General features: G+C 35.7%; 1 protein-coding gene across 5 annotated transcripts in view; it reads right to left on the minus strand.

Moving 5' to 3' along the window:
- TCF12 (transcription factor 12) overlaps positions 1–15,877 on the minus strand; it is a 162,290-nt gene extending 146,413 nt beyond the window's left edge. For all 5 annotated transcript variants that reach the window (XM_054387921.1, XM_054387920.1, XM_054387918.1 and 2 more), the window contains exons 1-2: positions 15,797–15,877; positions 14,938–15,010 (exon numbers count right to left, since the gene is read on the minus strand). In XM_054387921.1, coding sequence (XP_054243896.1) covers positions 14,938–15,010; positions 15,797–15,871 — 148 coding nt within the window. In that variant the 5' untranslated portion in view covers positions 15,872–15,877. The remainder of the gene's footprint in view (positions 1–14,937; positions 15,011–15,796) is intronic.
- Between the last annotated feature and the right edge of the window lie 219 nt (positions 15,878–16,096).

Consider the following 16,096-nt stretch of genomic DNA (forward strand, 5'->3'; position numbering starts at 1 on the left):
TAAAGGAATGTTTAATTCCTTAAATTGGTTCACACTCTCTTTCCCCTCAATGTTTTCTGAAACATTGTTTCTGCTAACTCTATCAGAAATTCCTTTTAAAGAGAAAACAAAGTTACAATTTTTGGAACAGTTGTTTTTCTCCCAACCTGTTGGATTTTATTGAGGTTTCTAGAACGTAAAGCAGCTTTGTTTCCCCAAAACCTAGAAGGAAACGTAAAGCAACACTCAAAGTGCCAGTCTGGCAAAATACACTACTTTAACATTACAAAGGATTGTTCAAAGGCCAAGGCATTATTTTTCCCTTAAATGGTATTTGCATACAATGTAGGCTTTACTAGTCTATGATAATTCCATACTAACAGTGTGCTTTGGTCTCAAAATACTTGTTTTCAAAATATCTGTAGTGCTTAAAGTCTTTCCTTTTGACATGTATTTACTCAACAGTGCTTCTGAAATTTCCCCTTGCATACCAGCATTGTAAGAAAGGTATATCTCACAAAAGGCTCTATTTAATTGTAAACAACTAATTTTTATCACAGAAGAAACGAAGTCTAAAAGCACTTCAGGGGAAGAAGAAATGAATGTTTTGAAACTAAGTTCTTTATGATATTTTGATTTGTTTCATAACTTTGAAACACACTGTTGTAGCTCAATTAGCTTTTCCACCCCTGTCAAAGCATAAATTCTGTCTATGCCATCCCAAAGGGTATTTATTAAGTATTCAAAATACAGGCACAGTAGTAAATGCGGTCACATTTAACTGCCTCATTTCTTGTTTCAGTCAGAGCAGGTTTTGTCAAAAAACCCACTTGATTACTGAATCTTTTTAGACGACTTGCTACCATATCCTGATTATTAGATCATGGCCATAGGCTAGACACTGGTACACATATTCAGCTGTCAAAGTGAATTCAATCCATTAAATACAAAGGATAGCTATGGACAGGGCTCTTTTCTGTTTATGTATCAGGAAATCTTTTTAGACTAGTAATTTTCTTTCTTGAAGAAATTTAGGCAACTGTATTTATCTGTGCCATATTTGGATTAGATTGAAATTAAATTTGCAGAAGTGAGAAGCATATGTAATCTGGGAAGGTGTTCTGAAACAGCTTCTAGAACATTGCTATGAGTCCTAGACTGAAATTTGCATTTCTGCATTTTTAAATAACAGAATTTACATTTTAAAAGCTGTAGATAGAGTAAAAATTGAATTGAAAAAGAAAAAAAATCCAAAAACTTTTATGAACAAAAGACTGAATTAAGCAAGCTGAAACATAAAAGTTATATACAAAAGGAGGGAGTGGATATCAACACTGGAAATACATGCAAGTTAATTTAACCCTACTCAGGTCATATGAACTTATTCTTACTAACCCATTCCAAAGTCCACAATGTCTTTGAACTGAGGAAGTTAAACACATTGTCTCTTCTACAGAGTCAACACTAGTCCTCATTTTACAGCTGAGGAAACCAGAAAACAGAAAAGGAAATTTAAAAATAAATAACTAATTAGATAAATAAATAAATAAATAAAAAGGCAGTTCCTCAAAGAGACATAGCCACTATGCAGCAAGCTATAAACAGAAATTTTGCCTCCTCTCTACGTCCTTTAAAACTCAAGATTACCCTCTCTTCATCACACAATAATAGAATCTTGGTAGAAGTTTCGGTGGAGATACTAATGCCTACTTAAATTACTGAAGTAACAGCACTAAGTATCAAGTGAGTAATAATATTTCCTAGGAATTTTCTATTCCTAGTGAATTTTTTAGACACAAATTTTCATTTACAAGTACATTAATATAAAAAAAAATTTTCCCCTTTTGAGAATTCCGTATTTTGTTCATAACTCAGTAATCCACATCTCTATACTTTAAAAGATATGACAAAACAACAGCATAGATGGAAACAAAACCAGATTATTTAATATCTCAAGATGGAAGCTTGTTACATGAATTGCATTAGCTGCTCATTTAATTTTAGAATCCATCATCCACATATAAAATTCTTCCAGAATTAGAATTTCAGAAGATAAATACCTAACTTTTCACACTAGACTCATTTTAAAAGCTATCTTTGCTAAGCCTGATGAAATCAGTCCAGTATTAATACATACTTTACATATTCAGAACACAATGAACTTATCTCAATGCATCTCAGTGAGCCTACTGCCACAAACCCAAAACTAGTACCTACTCAATCAGTATTAACTGACTCACAGGTTGAAAAGATACATAGACCAGAATTTCTGTGGGAGCCATGAAAGACCTTTTTCCCCCCCAAGAAGTGACTTAAGGCCAACTAGCAAAACAGTTAAAAGAAACTTCAGTTATTATGTTATGTTCATTCCCAACGGTATCTAGAGAGCTTCAACACACATCTGTTGATGCAGCATTAAATTTGCTTAAAAGGGGAAAACAAGAAGCAGACACATTGCAGAGTCTAATTCCCTTGGTTCACACTCTAAGTGTAATCAGTGCCATCCTCTCCTTGATACAGGATGTGGTCACCATGCCAAGGTCACTTAAATCACTTGCCTATCCAGGTTAGACCAACACATGTAGAAACGCTAACACATTCTGTCTAAACTGCTTAGAGCAGCAGCTCAGTAACTTCCCAAGGCCAAGCCAACTTAAAGCTATGCTACTTTTCTACTCTGAGAAAAGGGCAAGAGTAGGCAGGGACTGAAAAACAAAACTTGAGCTATAAAGATCACTAGTATGGCACAGACATACATCTGCTACAGCAGAAAGTTCTTTTCAAGTACAAATAGTATTAATGATTTCATTCTTTCTTAATTTCACTTGAGAAACAAGAAGGAAGTGCTTCTCTAATTCTCATCTACATCTACTTTTTAGATGAAGTGATAAAGCTATAAAGGTTATGCTACATAAAAAGTTGTGAAGGATGGAGCAAGCATACAGCTTCAAAATTCTTCTCGAGTAATAAAGGAACACAAAAATGGAAATCCCAGTCCACATGAAAGAATATCATGTACAGCATTAATCACATTGTCTCAATTTAGAAATGTGTTCACTTTCTGTTTGATCTTTTTAAATAAGGGGGAAATAAACAAATAATCAATCCATCCCATCTCCATAGCACATGCAGAAATGGATGTAACTGCTGTCTAGAGTATCTGCACTATATAAATTGTCTCTGAACTCCTATACTTCATCTTGGGAAAGAAAGCCTCACTTGAAAAAATATGTATCTGATGGGGCGCAAGAAATTCACAGCCTTTTCTCAATTTTGTAACAAAACCACACTGTGAAGAAGTAGTAATTATACACAAAGATCTAGCCATACCTGCTGAAAATGGGATCCTATGTAAGGTGTATTTACCAAATAAACAGAGAACTATACCTCTCCACAATTTTTTCTCCTCCATTAGTGTTATATTTAGGATGCTGTAACATAAATAGTATAACAACGCAACCATTTTACGTTGAAAAAAGAGGAAACATCAAGTCAAAAAAAGCATTATGAATAAAGCAGTGGACTTTTTGTTTGTTTGTTTTACAGTAACCAAAAATCATGGAGGAAACTCTGTAGCAATGTATTTTCCAGGTACTAAAAATGAAAGTCATACAGTGATAGATTTTCAATAAACATCAGTTGGCTGTTACAAGAGCTCAATCTATACATGCACTCAAGCTAAGTATGTTAAATATAAAAATTGTTTGCAGCATAACATTTTTAAAAGCTGCAGTGTTATTAACAGGGGGTTCCACCACCAATTAGCTGTGAAGAAAAGAAAATCATGTATTTTAAGGAAATCTGTACTTTCCTCTCTTTTCACTATAGCTATGTGCTAATACTGACAAGGTACTTTCAGGTCAACGCACCAAGCACTTTAGGAGATGCAACAGCTCTGCCAAGAAACCTGCCTTCAAAAGGACTTTCATTGCTATGGCAACAGCATGTTCTCCAGTACCCAATTCAAAGACAACCTATGACACATACATGAGAGATGGCCAAACTCCGACTGATTACTCACTGCAGTACAAGTCGCATTGTCACATATGCACCAGTTTTTACTTGCAGAAATAAATGGTACAGACCATTTTTTAAAATTATAGTTCACAGGGTACTTTTGTTTCTTACCAATCAATAGCTGTATCCAGAACAAAAAAATGTTATTCACATTATAAACAAATACAGAGTGTTCAAAGGCCAAAGGGAATATAACCAGTAGTATCTCTCAAATGCAGGCATTTACCTCTCCCCTAACAGGAACTACAGTAACAACTACATAGGGAGCAGCCAGTACTTCAAGCCATTACAAAGGTTAAGAAGGAAATTTAATTTACATATCCATTTCTGCACTTTTATTACACCACACCTTCCAAAAAGTAGTCAAAAAACAGCATGCTGTTGGTCATCTAAGTTCATTCACCCCAGAAGGTCTGATATATCTTTCCTGTAACACAACGAGAAGCATAGGAACGTGGTTGCATTCTTTACGGTCCTGACAACCCTAAAGTAGTTTAGCTGACTACTTCCCACTTTAAAGGAGCTGACTTACAAAGAGAGGGAATGGGTGCAAGCTGGAGCATAGAAGGTTCCACATAAATGAGGAAAATCTTTTTCTCTGTGAGAGTGACAGAACACCGGACCAGGCTGCCCCAAGAGGTTGCAGAGTCTCCTCTGCAGACATTCAAAACCTGCCTGGATGCCTTCCTCTGTGACCTACTCTATGGAATCCGGCTCTGGCAGGGCGGTTAGACTCAATGATCTTTTGAGCTCCCTTCCAGCCCCTAACATTCTGTGATTCTGTGAAAATGTCTTTTTGCCAATTCATGAAGAATCATAGAATTGTTAGGTTTGGAAGGTACCTCAAGGATCATCTAGTTCCAACCCCCCTTTCATGGGCAGAGACACCTCACACTCGATCAGGTTGCTCAGAGCTACATCCAGCCTGGCCTTAAAAACCTCCAGGGAAGATTGTTGGGAGACTATGTTCTGGAGAGGAACCTGTGTCCTATCCTTTAAACCCTCTCTCTGCTTCCTTTTGAATTATCAGGCATTATCTACCTTGCTTTGCAAGTAACAATATTAAAGATCATTTTAAAAATATTCCAAATAAACTAATGAAATTAAGGAATGCAAGGGAAGAAAAAAAAAGATGAGGTTTTGGTTTCTTTGGTGTTTTATTCATGATTGAGCTTTTGGGAGGCTTTTGGGGGACCTGTATGAGTTATTTTGGTTCTGGGGTTTGTTTAGGGTTTGTTTGGTCTTTTGTTTGCTTTTCAGTTGAAGAACTTCTTAAATTCAGCATCTTACAAGTACTTGCAAAAAAAAATCCAATTCAGATGTTCCTGTCATAAGTAATATTGACATAGTTCATACTGTGTTTTTCTGTATGCTTATTACTGTCCTCTAGCAAGGGAATACGATATCTGAGATATTTTCAAGGTTACCAAAATAAAAGCATTACACAGAGCAGAGAACACGTCAGACATTACATGCATCTATACACACAAAGTGACAGAGAGATGCATTTCTTTTATAAAACCAAACTACAGGAAATTTTTTTTACCATACTACTCAATCACCATACATCCAAGCATCACAACCACTAATCTTGCAAAGATATGCCACAAAACACAGCCATTTGAACTCTGCAGTGGTAAGTACCACACATCATTTTTAGAAATATACAAAAGCTTTTCATTACTCCAAAACTCGGTCATCTTCATTAAATCACCATCTCTTCATAAAAGCCTCAGCTTCATTTAGCATTCAGGAAGATGAAAGAGCAGCTACCCTCCTTATGGATTACTTCTCTATTACAAGAGAACGTCAAAAGCAAACATTAAAGGATTAAATGATATTGTCATCTCTGCTCTTGTTTACTTGCAGTGGGCAGTGAATGGAATTGCGAAGAAACAATCAGTGATTATTTTAAGCTGTGTTCTTTTGCAAGGATTATGACTCATGAAGTTGCTGCATAAAGAAACTGGAACGGGATAGGTGTCACATTGAAAATCATCGAAACCACAATTTAAAAAAAAATGTTTGTCCTACAAGCAAAGCTGTCTAGTTCAATCACTTCACAGAGTAGCCACAATTGCTCTTGGGGTAACACCAAGACAATAGTATCTTGTATTCAAATAAACAACAACAACAAAAAATATAAACAGCTAATTCCAATCTCCTACGAAAGACTAAAAATACTTTAGGATTTTCTGAAGTACATTTATCTCCACAGCATCCTTACACTAATGCAACACAGTAGAAAACTCAAGAGCTATGTGGCTCCAATACATCCCTGCATCATGCAAAATGCTAAATTGAATTAATTTAGCATGGATTTATCTACATCTTTTAGGCTTTAAACATGCTTTCCAAAAGAACAAGAAAAACTAAACTGGCAAAGCAGTATTAGTTTTAAATTAAAATCTTTACCTTTTTCTCACGCATTATATGCTAACACTAAATCTGTCTGGTTCCCTTCTTATTGCCTCATTCAAGAAAAAAAAAAAGGAACCAACAGGGTTTTTTTTTTTAGATAGAGTTTGAAAATGTAAATAGTGTACATGAAACCCACCAGCGTGCATTCAATTTTAATTTTAGGTAAGACTTGGAATCACTCGATACACTAAAGATTTTGTCTGTAAAGTCTGAACACAAATGAAGACAGGAGGACTATAAATCACTTCACTCTCCAAAGACAATGATATACACAGTAAAATTAGCAATATATTTTGGTCATACCCTAAACAATAAATACAGACACCATGTAATGCTACAGACCAAGTTCTTGTTCATACTGAATTAAGGATGAGTTGTGGTTTAAATTCTTGGTTTGATATTCATTGATATTTCATCTAAAAATGCACACAACTAGAAATTACTAAATTTGGATCTCATTTTACTAGTATTTCTAATCTGTTATGCCTCTTCATCTTTAGATTTTAAAAGGGAAAAAAATACACCATCTGAAATTTAATTTTCACAAATGAAAGCTCAGAACACTTCTATACAAAGCTCCAATCCAGCCTAACTTAAGTTTCTCCATGTTACCACTGCTTCATCTGTGGCAGTAGCGAAGAACTGTTTCAGAGGCAACGCACGAACAAATTGTTTCCTGCAGTTCCGATCATGCAAAGAAAGTAGAAGAGTGGAAGCAAGTGGTTTAATTTACTACTAGAATTCCATGTAACTAACAACCTGATAAAGACAGAGATACCACTGTTTCTATAGCTACAAATTGTACAGAAAAGAAATAATGCAAAAAAGCAGACTTGAAAAGCACACATAAGTTTCTCAAAGGTTGACAAAAAAACAGCATAGGCAATCTCTGTAGAAGATTAGGAGCAAGAAATCAGGACCACTGCAACAAATGAGCTTTACTTTTCCACTTACCAGTTAAGAGTAATTGCATGTAATACCAGTAATGTACACTTTTGGCCATCTTTTTAGATGCAATTCTATAGCTTGAGCAATTTTTGAAGTCTTCCATAGCACTAACATGGATGTATACAATGTCCTTGTCCAAGTCAAACCTTACTTTTATGCTAAGGTCTTACCAGCATTCCTAGAGAGCATTACCCACATTACCCTACAACCAGGGCTGTAAACCCTCTCTATCAAGTCTCTTCCTCTTACATTCCCCATTCAAAGAACTTAAAAATACCAGCAACAATTTCTTTGATGTGATCAAGCCAGATGTTTTTGCATTATATCAATAAGAACATGAAGTTTAACCTAAGGAAATTCCAGCTCCTTCTTAAAAAAAACCCAAAACAAACAAAAAACCAACCCACCCAAACAAATCACATCCCTAGCACACAAGAAGAATCTACCAGAGTCCTAAAGATTGATTTGGTACATTTTAGCTTGATTATCCTCTGAAGACAGAGATATTGTTAAATGTAACAAAAGCGCCTCTTTCTGATCATTCTTGGCATTCAGTTAACATCTTCACCAAAAAAAGTATGCCCTTTATGTTTTTCAATGTTGTGTTTACAAACATAGCTTTGTTTCACACATTAAAAAAAACAAGGCATTCATTCAAGACATTAAAAAAAAAAAACATTGCCTCATTTTAGACTCATAATAGAAAAACAAAACAAAACAAAAAAACTTGCCCCTACAACCACTAGTAAATAACTAATTGTACTATTTTCAAAGTCCACAAGTACTTCCAATTCAGTGTAAAATGGAATTCGGGACATACAGACTCTCAAATAAATAAAACGCTCCACAAACTGAAGGAGCAGTCATCACCAAACACAGAAGAAAAAACAGAGATTAAAAATAACATTTTCTGTCTTCAGACTTATAACTATGCATTGAAATAATACTTTTTCCCCTTTTCTTACAATGTCTAATAACAAAAAGTGGTTAAGATGTATACACAATTTAAAACCAGTTTTAAGTATTCGGCAACAATCTCCATCAAATAATTCACATGCAGAAGAAAACTGTGTCTTCACTTCTGTGTTTACTTACTATTTAAATTTAGTGATTTCCTCACAGGAAGACATACAAAACTAATCAAGTTTTACTGTATACTTCTGTCATTTACTGAAGCTGAGTTTCCAAATACAATATAATACTTATTTAGGAGGAAATTTAAGATAGAAGGCTTTATTATATCACATAGATTACTTATAGATCCAGATGTGATCTAAGAAATTTTACAAAGCTTCTAAAAATGCTCAGTGCTGTTCTCCAAAAACAATCCTTCAAGGCAAGAGTACACAAACCAACAACTGTATCCCCATGGTCAAGAGACATCAGCTCAAAGGGTCTACTAAACTAGATGAAGTCAATTTTAAAACTAGTAGATCAACAAAAATTCATATAATAGTATCTATAAGCTCAACTATGGATAAAGTAGAATTATCCGAGACAAACAGCTGTCATACCAACTCGACAGCAAAATGACTAAGGGGTTAAGTACTCTGTGTGACAGCTGGAGAGAAGTGGGGGGAAGGGGAACTTTGGCCTCTATATATGATAAACATGCTTTTAATGTGAAATTCCCTTGCCAAAGACCACAAATTTTTAAAAAGTTAAAAAAAAAAAAACCAAGCCTTAGCAAAGGCTACAGACATAAAAGTTCTAGATTAATTAAGGGACTGAGTATGTTACAGTTGCCATTAAAGGACACAAACACACAAAAAGCTCATTTATACTTCTTTCTAGAACAGAAATTCCCCAGATAATATGCAGTGTCTATTCAGTCTCTCCTCTGGATTCTTCCTTCACTTCTAAAACTTCAGTCCTTGTGTTTACATTTACATCAACACTGTTCTCTGGATGAATTAAAAAATACACTAACAGGCAATTTCAAAGCATATTCTTTCCCACATTCCTCTAGGACCACTCTACAAAGCATATGGATACTCTCCATCACTTACAGTAGATCAGAAAAATCTGACAGACAAAAGAGCTACTGTCTGGAGCGTGCAGTTATGGTGAGAGGTGCCCCATCCTGGGTACATCCACATCAAGAAAGCACAAAGCACTACTGTGACCCTAGACCTTCTGAAGCTACCCAGAGATAACACTGCAAAGATCCTCCAAGCACTCCAAGGTAGTAACATTTATTGCTACTGTGCTTGCAAACACAGCCATCACATCACTCCTCTCACTCAGGGTGAAATAATTGCCAAAATAATGGCATTAGCTTTTTGAAAGAACGCTTTCTACATGCCAATATAACAAAAGTTAGTTTCCTTTATTAACAGTGTCAAGTGTACCTCTATACAGAACACAGGATGAACACTACTGAATGAATGTTTTGGAAGACAGCAAGGAATTTCTGACACAAGGTTCATACCATTACCTTAAGTGATAACAGCCATTTCAAATAGATAGCCAATGGCAATAATGGTTTATTCAAGCTAGATTCAGAACATCTAATTGTTCCAGTTACACTTCCTTTTCTCCTCCTTTAAAAAAAAAAACAAAAAACACAAACAAACAAACAAAACACAAACAAAACTACAAATACTTCAACATCCACATGACCACAAACACCATGTGGGAGACTGCCTGCTTTAAAGCTGGCTTGTCAGCTCTCTCTGACCATATTTTCCCCTCCTCTTTCTTAAACAGGAATATGAAAGCAGTTACTTAGCCCTTTTATATGCTGTACTTCTCAAGATTGTTCATGGAGTGTCTGGTAATTTATCTTTCCAAAGGCGAGGGAAGGGAAGGAGTACAAGACAGCAATAGCGAAGCAGAGGCTGCCAACAGGTAAGTTTCAGCGTCAGTTACTAGCACTGTACCACCCTTCTAGGTTTCTAAAGCAATAGGTGAGGAGGGATCTGGATGAAAATGTTCAGCACACTTGTGATCAGTCCATTTGAATGGTAATCCATGCGTCTCCACTACAAACATCTAGAGGGGAGAGAAACTACAAATAGGTTTCTGCTCTCAAGCACAAGTCTTCTACAACTCTTATCAGGCTCTTCAGAAGAGGACAAAATTTAGGACCCCTCATACCCAAGATGAAATATCAAGCTATGAGATATGCTTGTGTACTTTCAACAGTGCTAGAAGACAAACTAAATAGAAATAATAATAATTAAAAAAAACCCAACACATAGCTACATGACCTTACATTTATTTTAGCAGGCCACTTGAGATTTTTGACATTTAACACACAACAAGCTTATCTTCTTCTAAACAACAAAAACACACAGGACCATAATGTATTTTGGATGACAAAACCAGAAATACAGATTACATTTCTGAAAAATATGCCTTCCAATTTTTCCCCACCCACCTAGGTTAAAAGCATCTATTATGACCTAACACATCATAAAATCAGACTCTGGGACTACATGAGACTTCTCATCAATTCCTTAATCATTGAATTAGGAGCAGGCATAAGGTATTTTCTACACTTCAACTGGAGACTGCAACAGACACACATGTTGAATGATATCAGACAACAAATTCTTCTTAGAAATCACAGTTCTGATAAAAAAAAAAAAGAATTTTTTTTTGAAAGTTAGGAGCTTTTACTTGAATACATAAAAAGTCTCACCTTTCTGTAATTTTCTCCATGTCTGTGATTTGGCTATGGGTATTGAAGAATGCAGTTCTTAAAACATTGCCTATCCAAGTAACTCAGCCAAATGTTTTTGCTGAGGTTTTGTTTGTTGGATAAGGAACTGCTGATGCAAAACTAAAAATTAAACAAGAGTTTACAGGACTGAGAAACAGGAATCAAGGCAGGTTTTGCTAATTTTGGCCACACTGATAACTTAATAGACTTGCTAAAGAATTGCCTTTGTGTCCATTCTCAATACACACAGCCCTAATTTAGGGACACTCGGGTTAATAGCAGGCTATCAACTTAAATGGTCTTTGCATCAAGCCACTAATTAGTGACCTATCCCAATCCATTCCTTAAAGCCAATACATTAAGGGACAGTAAAAAGGGCAGCCTCTTCAATATGCATAAAAGGGGACCAAACTGACAGGAATAGGTACCTAGAGATGCATTCAAAAGGGTTTTTTTACATGTAGGTCTATCACAAGGGATGTCTGGGTACACAAAGCATTTGTGCCCAAAGCTTTCCACACACAAATGTGTGCTGATTTTTCAAAGAACTTCAGAAGAATCTTACAAGTGCAAGAAGAATCATATTTTGACAGCTTAGCTCTTGAACTCTTACCAAATTTGGGGTTTAATCAACATTATCTTACCCTAGGTTTTTGACTATATGCACAGCCACATACATAAAATAATGCTATTGGTACAGTAAGGAGGCTATCAAAATTGAACACAGCAGACAAGATAGTAAAATGTCATTTCTGACCTATTCTTCTTTAACATCTAAAGTTCTTTGCAAATTAAAAAAAAAAAAAAAGAGTTTAGTTTTAGGGTATCACACATGAGATTAAAAAAATTCAACCACAGGTAAAATTGAAATTGAGATTGAACATACTGGGAACCACAGGAAAATTGCACTGTTATTGCCTATGCCAGGTTTGTACTGGCATACGTTTTGTGGTTTTGACAGAGAGCAAAACAAAATCTCACAGTAAATCACAAATAATGTTATTAACCATTGTAGTAACACAGAAAAAGAATTCTAAATAAAATCTATTAAAAAAACCTAATTAAATAACCAAATAGAACACATCTCTGACCTTTGATTACTCCTACAATTTCTAAGACAGAAATGGCTTTACCTTCACAGGTTGGCTTGGGAGGAAAAAAGAATGGGAAGTTATATTTTAAACATGAGATAATTACAACAGGTATGACAAAGAATATTTTGTGGCTTACCTCACTGACTAACATATCAAATTACTTTTCAAATATGTTTATTTTCACCAGGAATCTGAACAAGTTACTTGACTTCAGCAGCAGCTTACATGACTCACTGCCTTAAGATAGCATGATCTATCAGATTAGTTCATCTGCAGCTTTCATTCATAACTGACTGATCTGTAGAAAGCAAGCCTGCCCCAACCTCACATTTTAGCTATCTTTTAATAAAAACACAATGTTTGTATGTTAATTCATGACAGCATTTTCTTACAAATTATAGGTATCAGTCATATTAGCCGTTTCATTTATGCAACCTAATTACACATTTTTACAGTAGAATCAACAGAAACATCAGAATTATACCATATCAAGTTTGTTACATCACTATTAATAACATACAGCCTAATATTTCCAACACTTCACAAAGCCACACCTGAAAAACAAAACATAACCATCCTTGAATAGCAACTACTTAGTATTTTTAAACTGGGGGCTTGGGAGATAGCAAAGAAAATGCATCATGACCATTCCTTCCTTCTAAATCCATTTTACCAGAAATATACACTCTCAAGAATGACTCAGACAAGCTGCTGATTTTCACCTATTTAATGGGGGCCATCAGGCTGCATCTCAAGTCACTGGTTAAGTTCAAGGAGGGCAGAGAATGTGCTTTCACATTTGTTTAAGTGAGACAAAGAGGGCTCTACAATAACAAACAATAAACACATTCTTATCTAAGAAAAGGAAAACACGTTCCTTGAGTATACTTTTAAAGACATCAGAAAAACACCTGAGTTTAGTGGGAAAGATAGTGAAGCAAGCTTCACTTCTATATACTTTGTCAATGATTTTAACATAGTCTTTCTACAACACTCAACACTGACTCAGAACACAACTAATATAGAAGTTTGTCACCTCTCACTCCTGCAGAGGAATCCCCCTAGGTCAAGGCTTACGTCATAACATTACAATAAGTAGAGCATATACTACCAATAAATAGTGAATCTCTACAAGTAGAAATGTTGATTTAACACCCACAACTAAATACCTTTAGCATTTCCAAGACAATTCAGTTGAGGCTGTAGCTTGTTGGACAGCTGCACTCTAATTGCTCATAATTGCTATCTATGTGATGATATTAGTAAAGAAATTCAAGGAGTCAATAACACTGTTTTTCCCAAAAAGCTAAGTATTCTGACTTTCTCTTTCTCCAGCCATCCACGGAAAGAAGAGGACACATCACCTACAAATAGGGCAAGCTGCATTACTTACAAATGATCTAATAGCTAAACTAAAAATATAAAAGCTTCATTATTCAACAGCAAGTTGTTCTACTTGTTCAGAAAAAGCAATAGAAAAGAGGGATAAGATGCTGAGTTTGTGCTCCCCAGAATAAGTTATAGCTGCCTGAATGTCTTTAAAACAAGCTTTTGAGAAGCAACTGTCTTGAATACTTAAATTAAAAAAAAAAAACCCACCCAAAAAAACCCTACTACATCATATATTGATTTGCTGGTTTACCACTGACAGTAATTTAAAAATCAATGTACCTTCAAAGACCAGGACAAATCCACTTATGTATTTCAAGAGAGAAAAAGTAAAATTATTTTTTTGAGTACGGTACACTTAAATCATTGCCTATATACTCTGTTTATATATGGAAGATAATCTCAGAAGAGTTGGCAAAAGTATGCAAATTCTAAGTTTTAAGATGCTTTTACAACAAAAAATTCTTAAGCATCACCAAAATGCAGGGCGTGATTTGGACTCTCAAAGGAATAGCTCTGACAACATAAAAGGCAAACAGGCCATGTTACTACACAACTTCAAGCAACTACTTTACTGGAATTCTAAAAATTCGCTTTCATTAACCTTAACTAAAGACACAAGCATCATTTATATTCATAAAAACAAAATTATCACTTCAATGAATTCACAGAAAATAAGCATAGGTAAGAACAAATGTTATCCAAAGTCACTTTAGTTTCCCTTTTTAAGTATTAAGAAACATACCCTTTACAAGAATGATACAAAATATCTGTTAAAAAAACCCTGCACTTCTTTCCTATTTCAGGCTCAGGTGAAAAATATCTCAAAAAAAGCCATTAGGTAGACCTCAATGAAAAGTCATTGATGCTACAAAAAACAGGCAACATGTAAATACCGTTACTTGTTTTCCAGAAGCACTGGCAAAGGTTCAACATGAGAGAATTCTATTTGCCAAAACTTTGAGAACTACACAGTACTAAAAAATTGTCTAAGCCTTACATCTTCTTTAAAAACTGCATTTTTTAACTATATCCTTGAGTCAGGAGTGTCTCATTATTTGGCATTTTACTTCAGTGATTACCCCTTTCATACAAAGGCTAAAAAATACTTCAATTGAACAGGTAAGTTTGATTTTATCAAAGAAACCATTCATTTTTAACACCACAAGACAGAGAACTTGCATGTTGATATGAGCAGAGATACTAACACTCCGCTGTACTGGGACAAGTAGTTTAAGGAAAACAGACTAAACCTGTGGTTGAAGTCAAGGAAATGTGCTCTTAAGTCAGATCAAAACCACTTATCTTTAATCTCAATGTCTTATGAGAATACATACAAATGAAAGACTACCATACATGAAGACTAAACTAAAGCATCAACAGCTAGTTACGTGAATGTTACGTATCTTGGGTGCATCCTACCTGATCCAGTGAATTGGCTGCTTCCCAACGTAGTTGGTCTGGTTTTCCCACTATTAACAGGGGGGGAAAACATCTGCAAAACAAACAAACAAAAAAAATGCATTTAAACTGGCTTTGAAACTGTGCCAAATTGCTAATGTAAACTTTTTTTTTAAGTTAATAGGAAACAATTATTTGATTCACTTTTCTGCTAGCAAACAAACAGAATGTAAGACCAATAAAGTCAATAAACTAAAGTATTCCTTGCAATTTATAAATATTACTAAAATCTCTTTTCTACATGAACACACAAAACTTGAAAAAACAAAATTAAAAAGGAAACTGACTACTGTCGCAACTTCAAATAGCTCTGTATCTTAAATTTTGCTACTCAAAACATATTTCTTGCTGATCTGTGAGTTCAGACACTGGATAAAGGCAGCTTTTGAGAGGCAGTAGCATTCTACTGTGTTTACAAATAACACACCTATTTGAAATGTTAGTATCACACAATAAATAACTGTACTTGTTAAGCTAAAACTATACACCAACAAGCTTGATTATTTATGGACATTACATTTTCTTTTCTGTTTGTCTGAAGGAAAGAAAAAAAAAGAAAAAAAAAAGTTAAAGTACCAGTGCCACATGCCAGCTTAATTATTAGATTATGCCATCACTGGGTCACCCTCATTTTAACTAGTTAAACCAATTGACCCAGCTGGTATTACAGTATTAAATCTGGAAGTCTAGACATTACATCAAAGTTCAGGTGTCCAACTTGGCTGAGACGGACCCAGCCGAGCCCTGTACGCTGCCGCCCCTACTCCTCAGCTCGTTTTACCACGCAGAAACCATGAGAAGCCCTCGGAGAATATCCTACCGCACTGAAGTCCAGCAAGTCGCTCAGCTCCTTGTCAGTCCCTATAGCAGCCATCCTCTGCTGCTGGGAGTTCATCTTCCGCCGCTCCTCCGATTACCTTCTAGAGCACAAGGAAAGAGGCACAAGCAGTACTTCACCACGGGGATGGGGCCGACCCCCGACACTGGAACCCGGCCCAGAGTGAAGAAGGGCCCCGGATATCTGTACCCCTGGCGCAGGGGAATCCCAGGGGGTCCCCGCTTTACCGGGCGGGCTGACGGAACCGGCAGCGGAAGCAGCTTCCCCAAACTAATCAACTCT

The sequence above is a fragment of the Indicator indicator genome, chromosome 16 (genome assembly GCF_027791375.1).
Source record: "Indicator indicator isolate 239-I01 chromosome 16, UM_Iind_1.1, whole genome shotgun sequence".
Taxonomy (NCBI): domain Eukaryota; kingdom Metazoa; phylum Chordata; class Aves; order Piciformes; family Indicatoridae; genus Indicator; species Indicator indicator.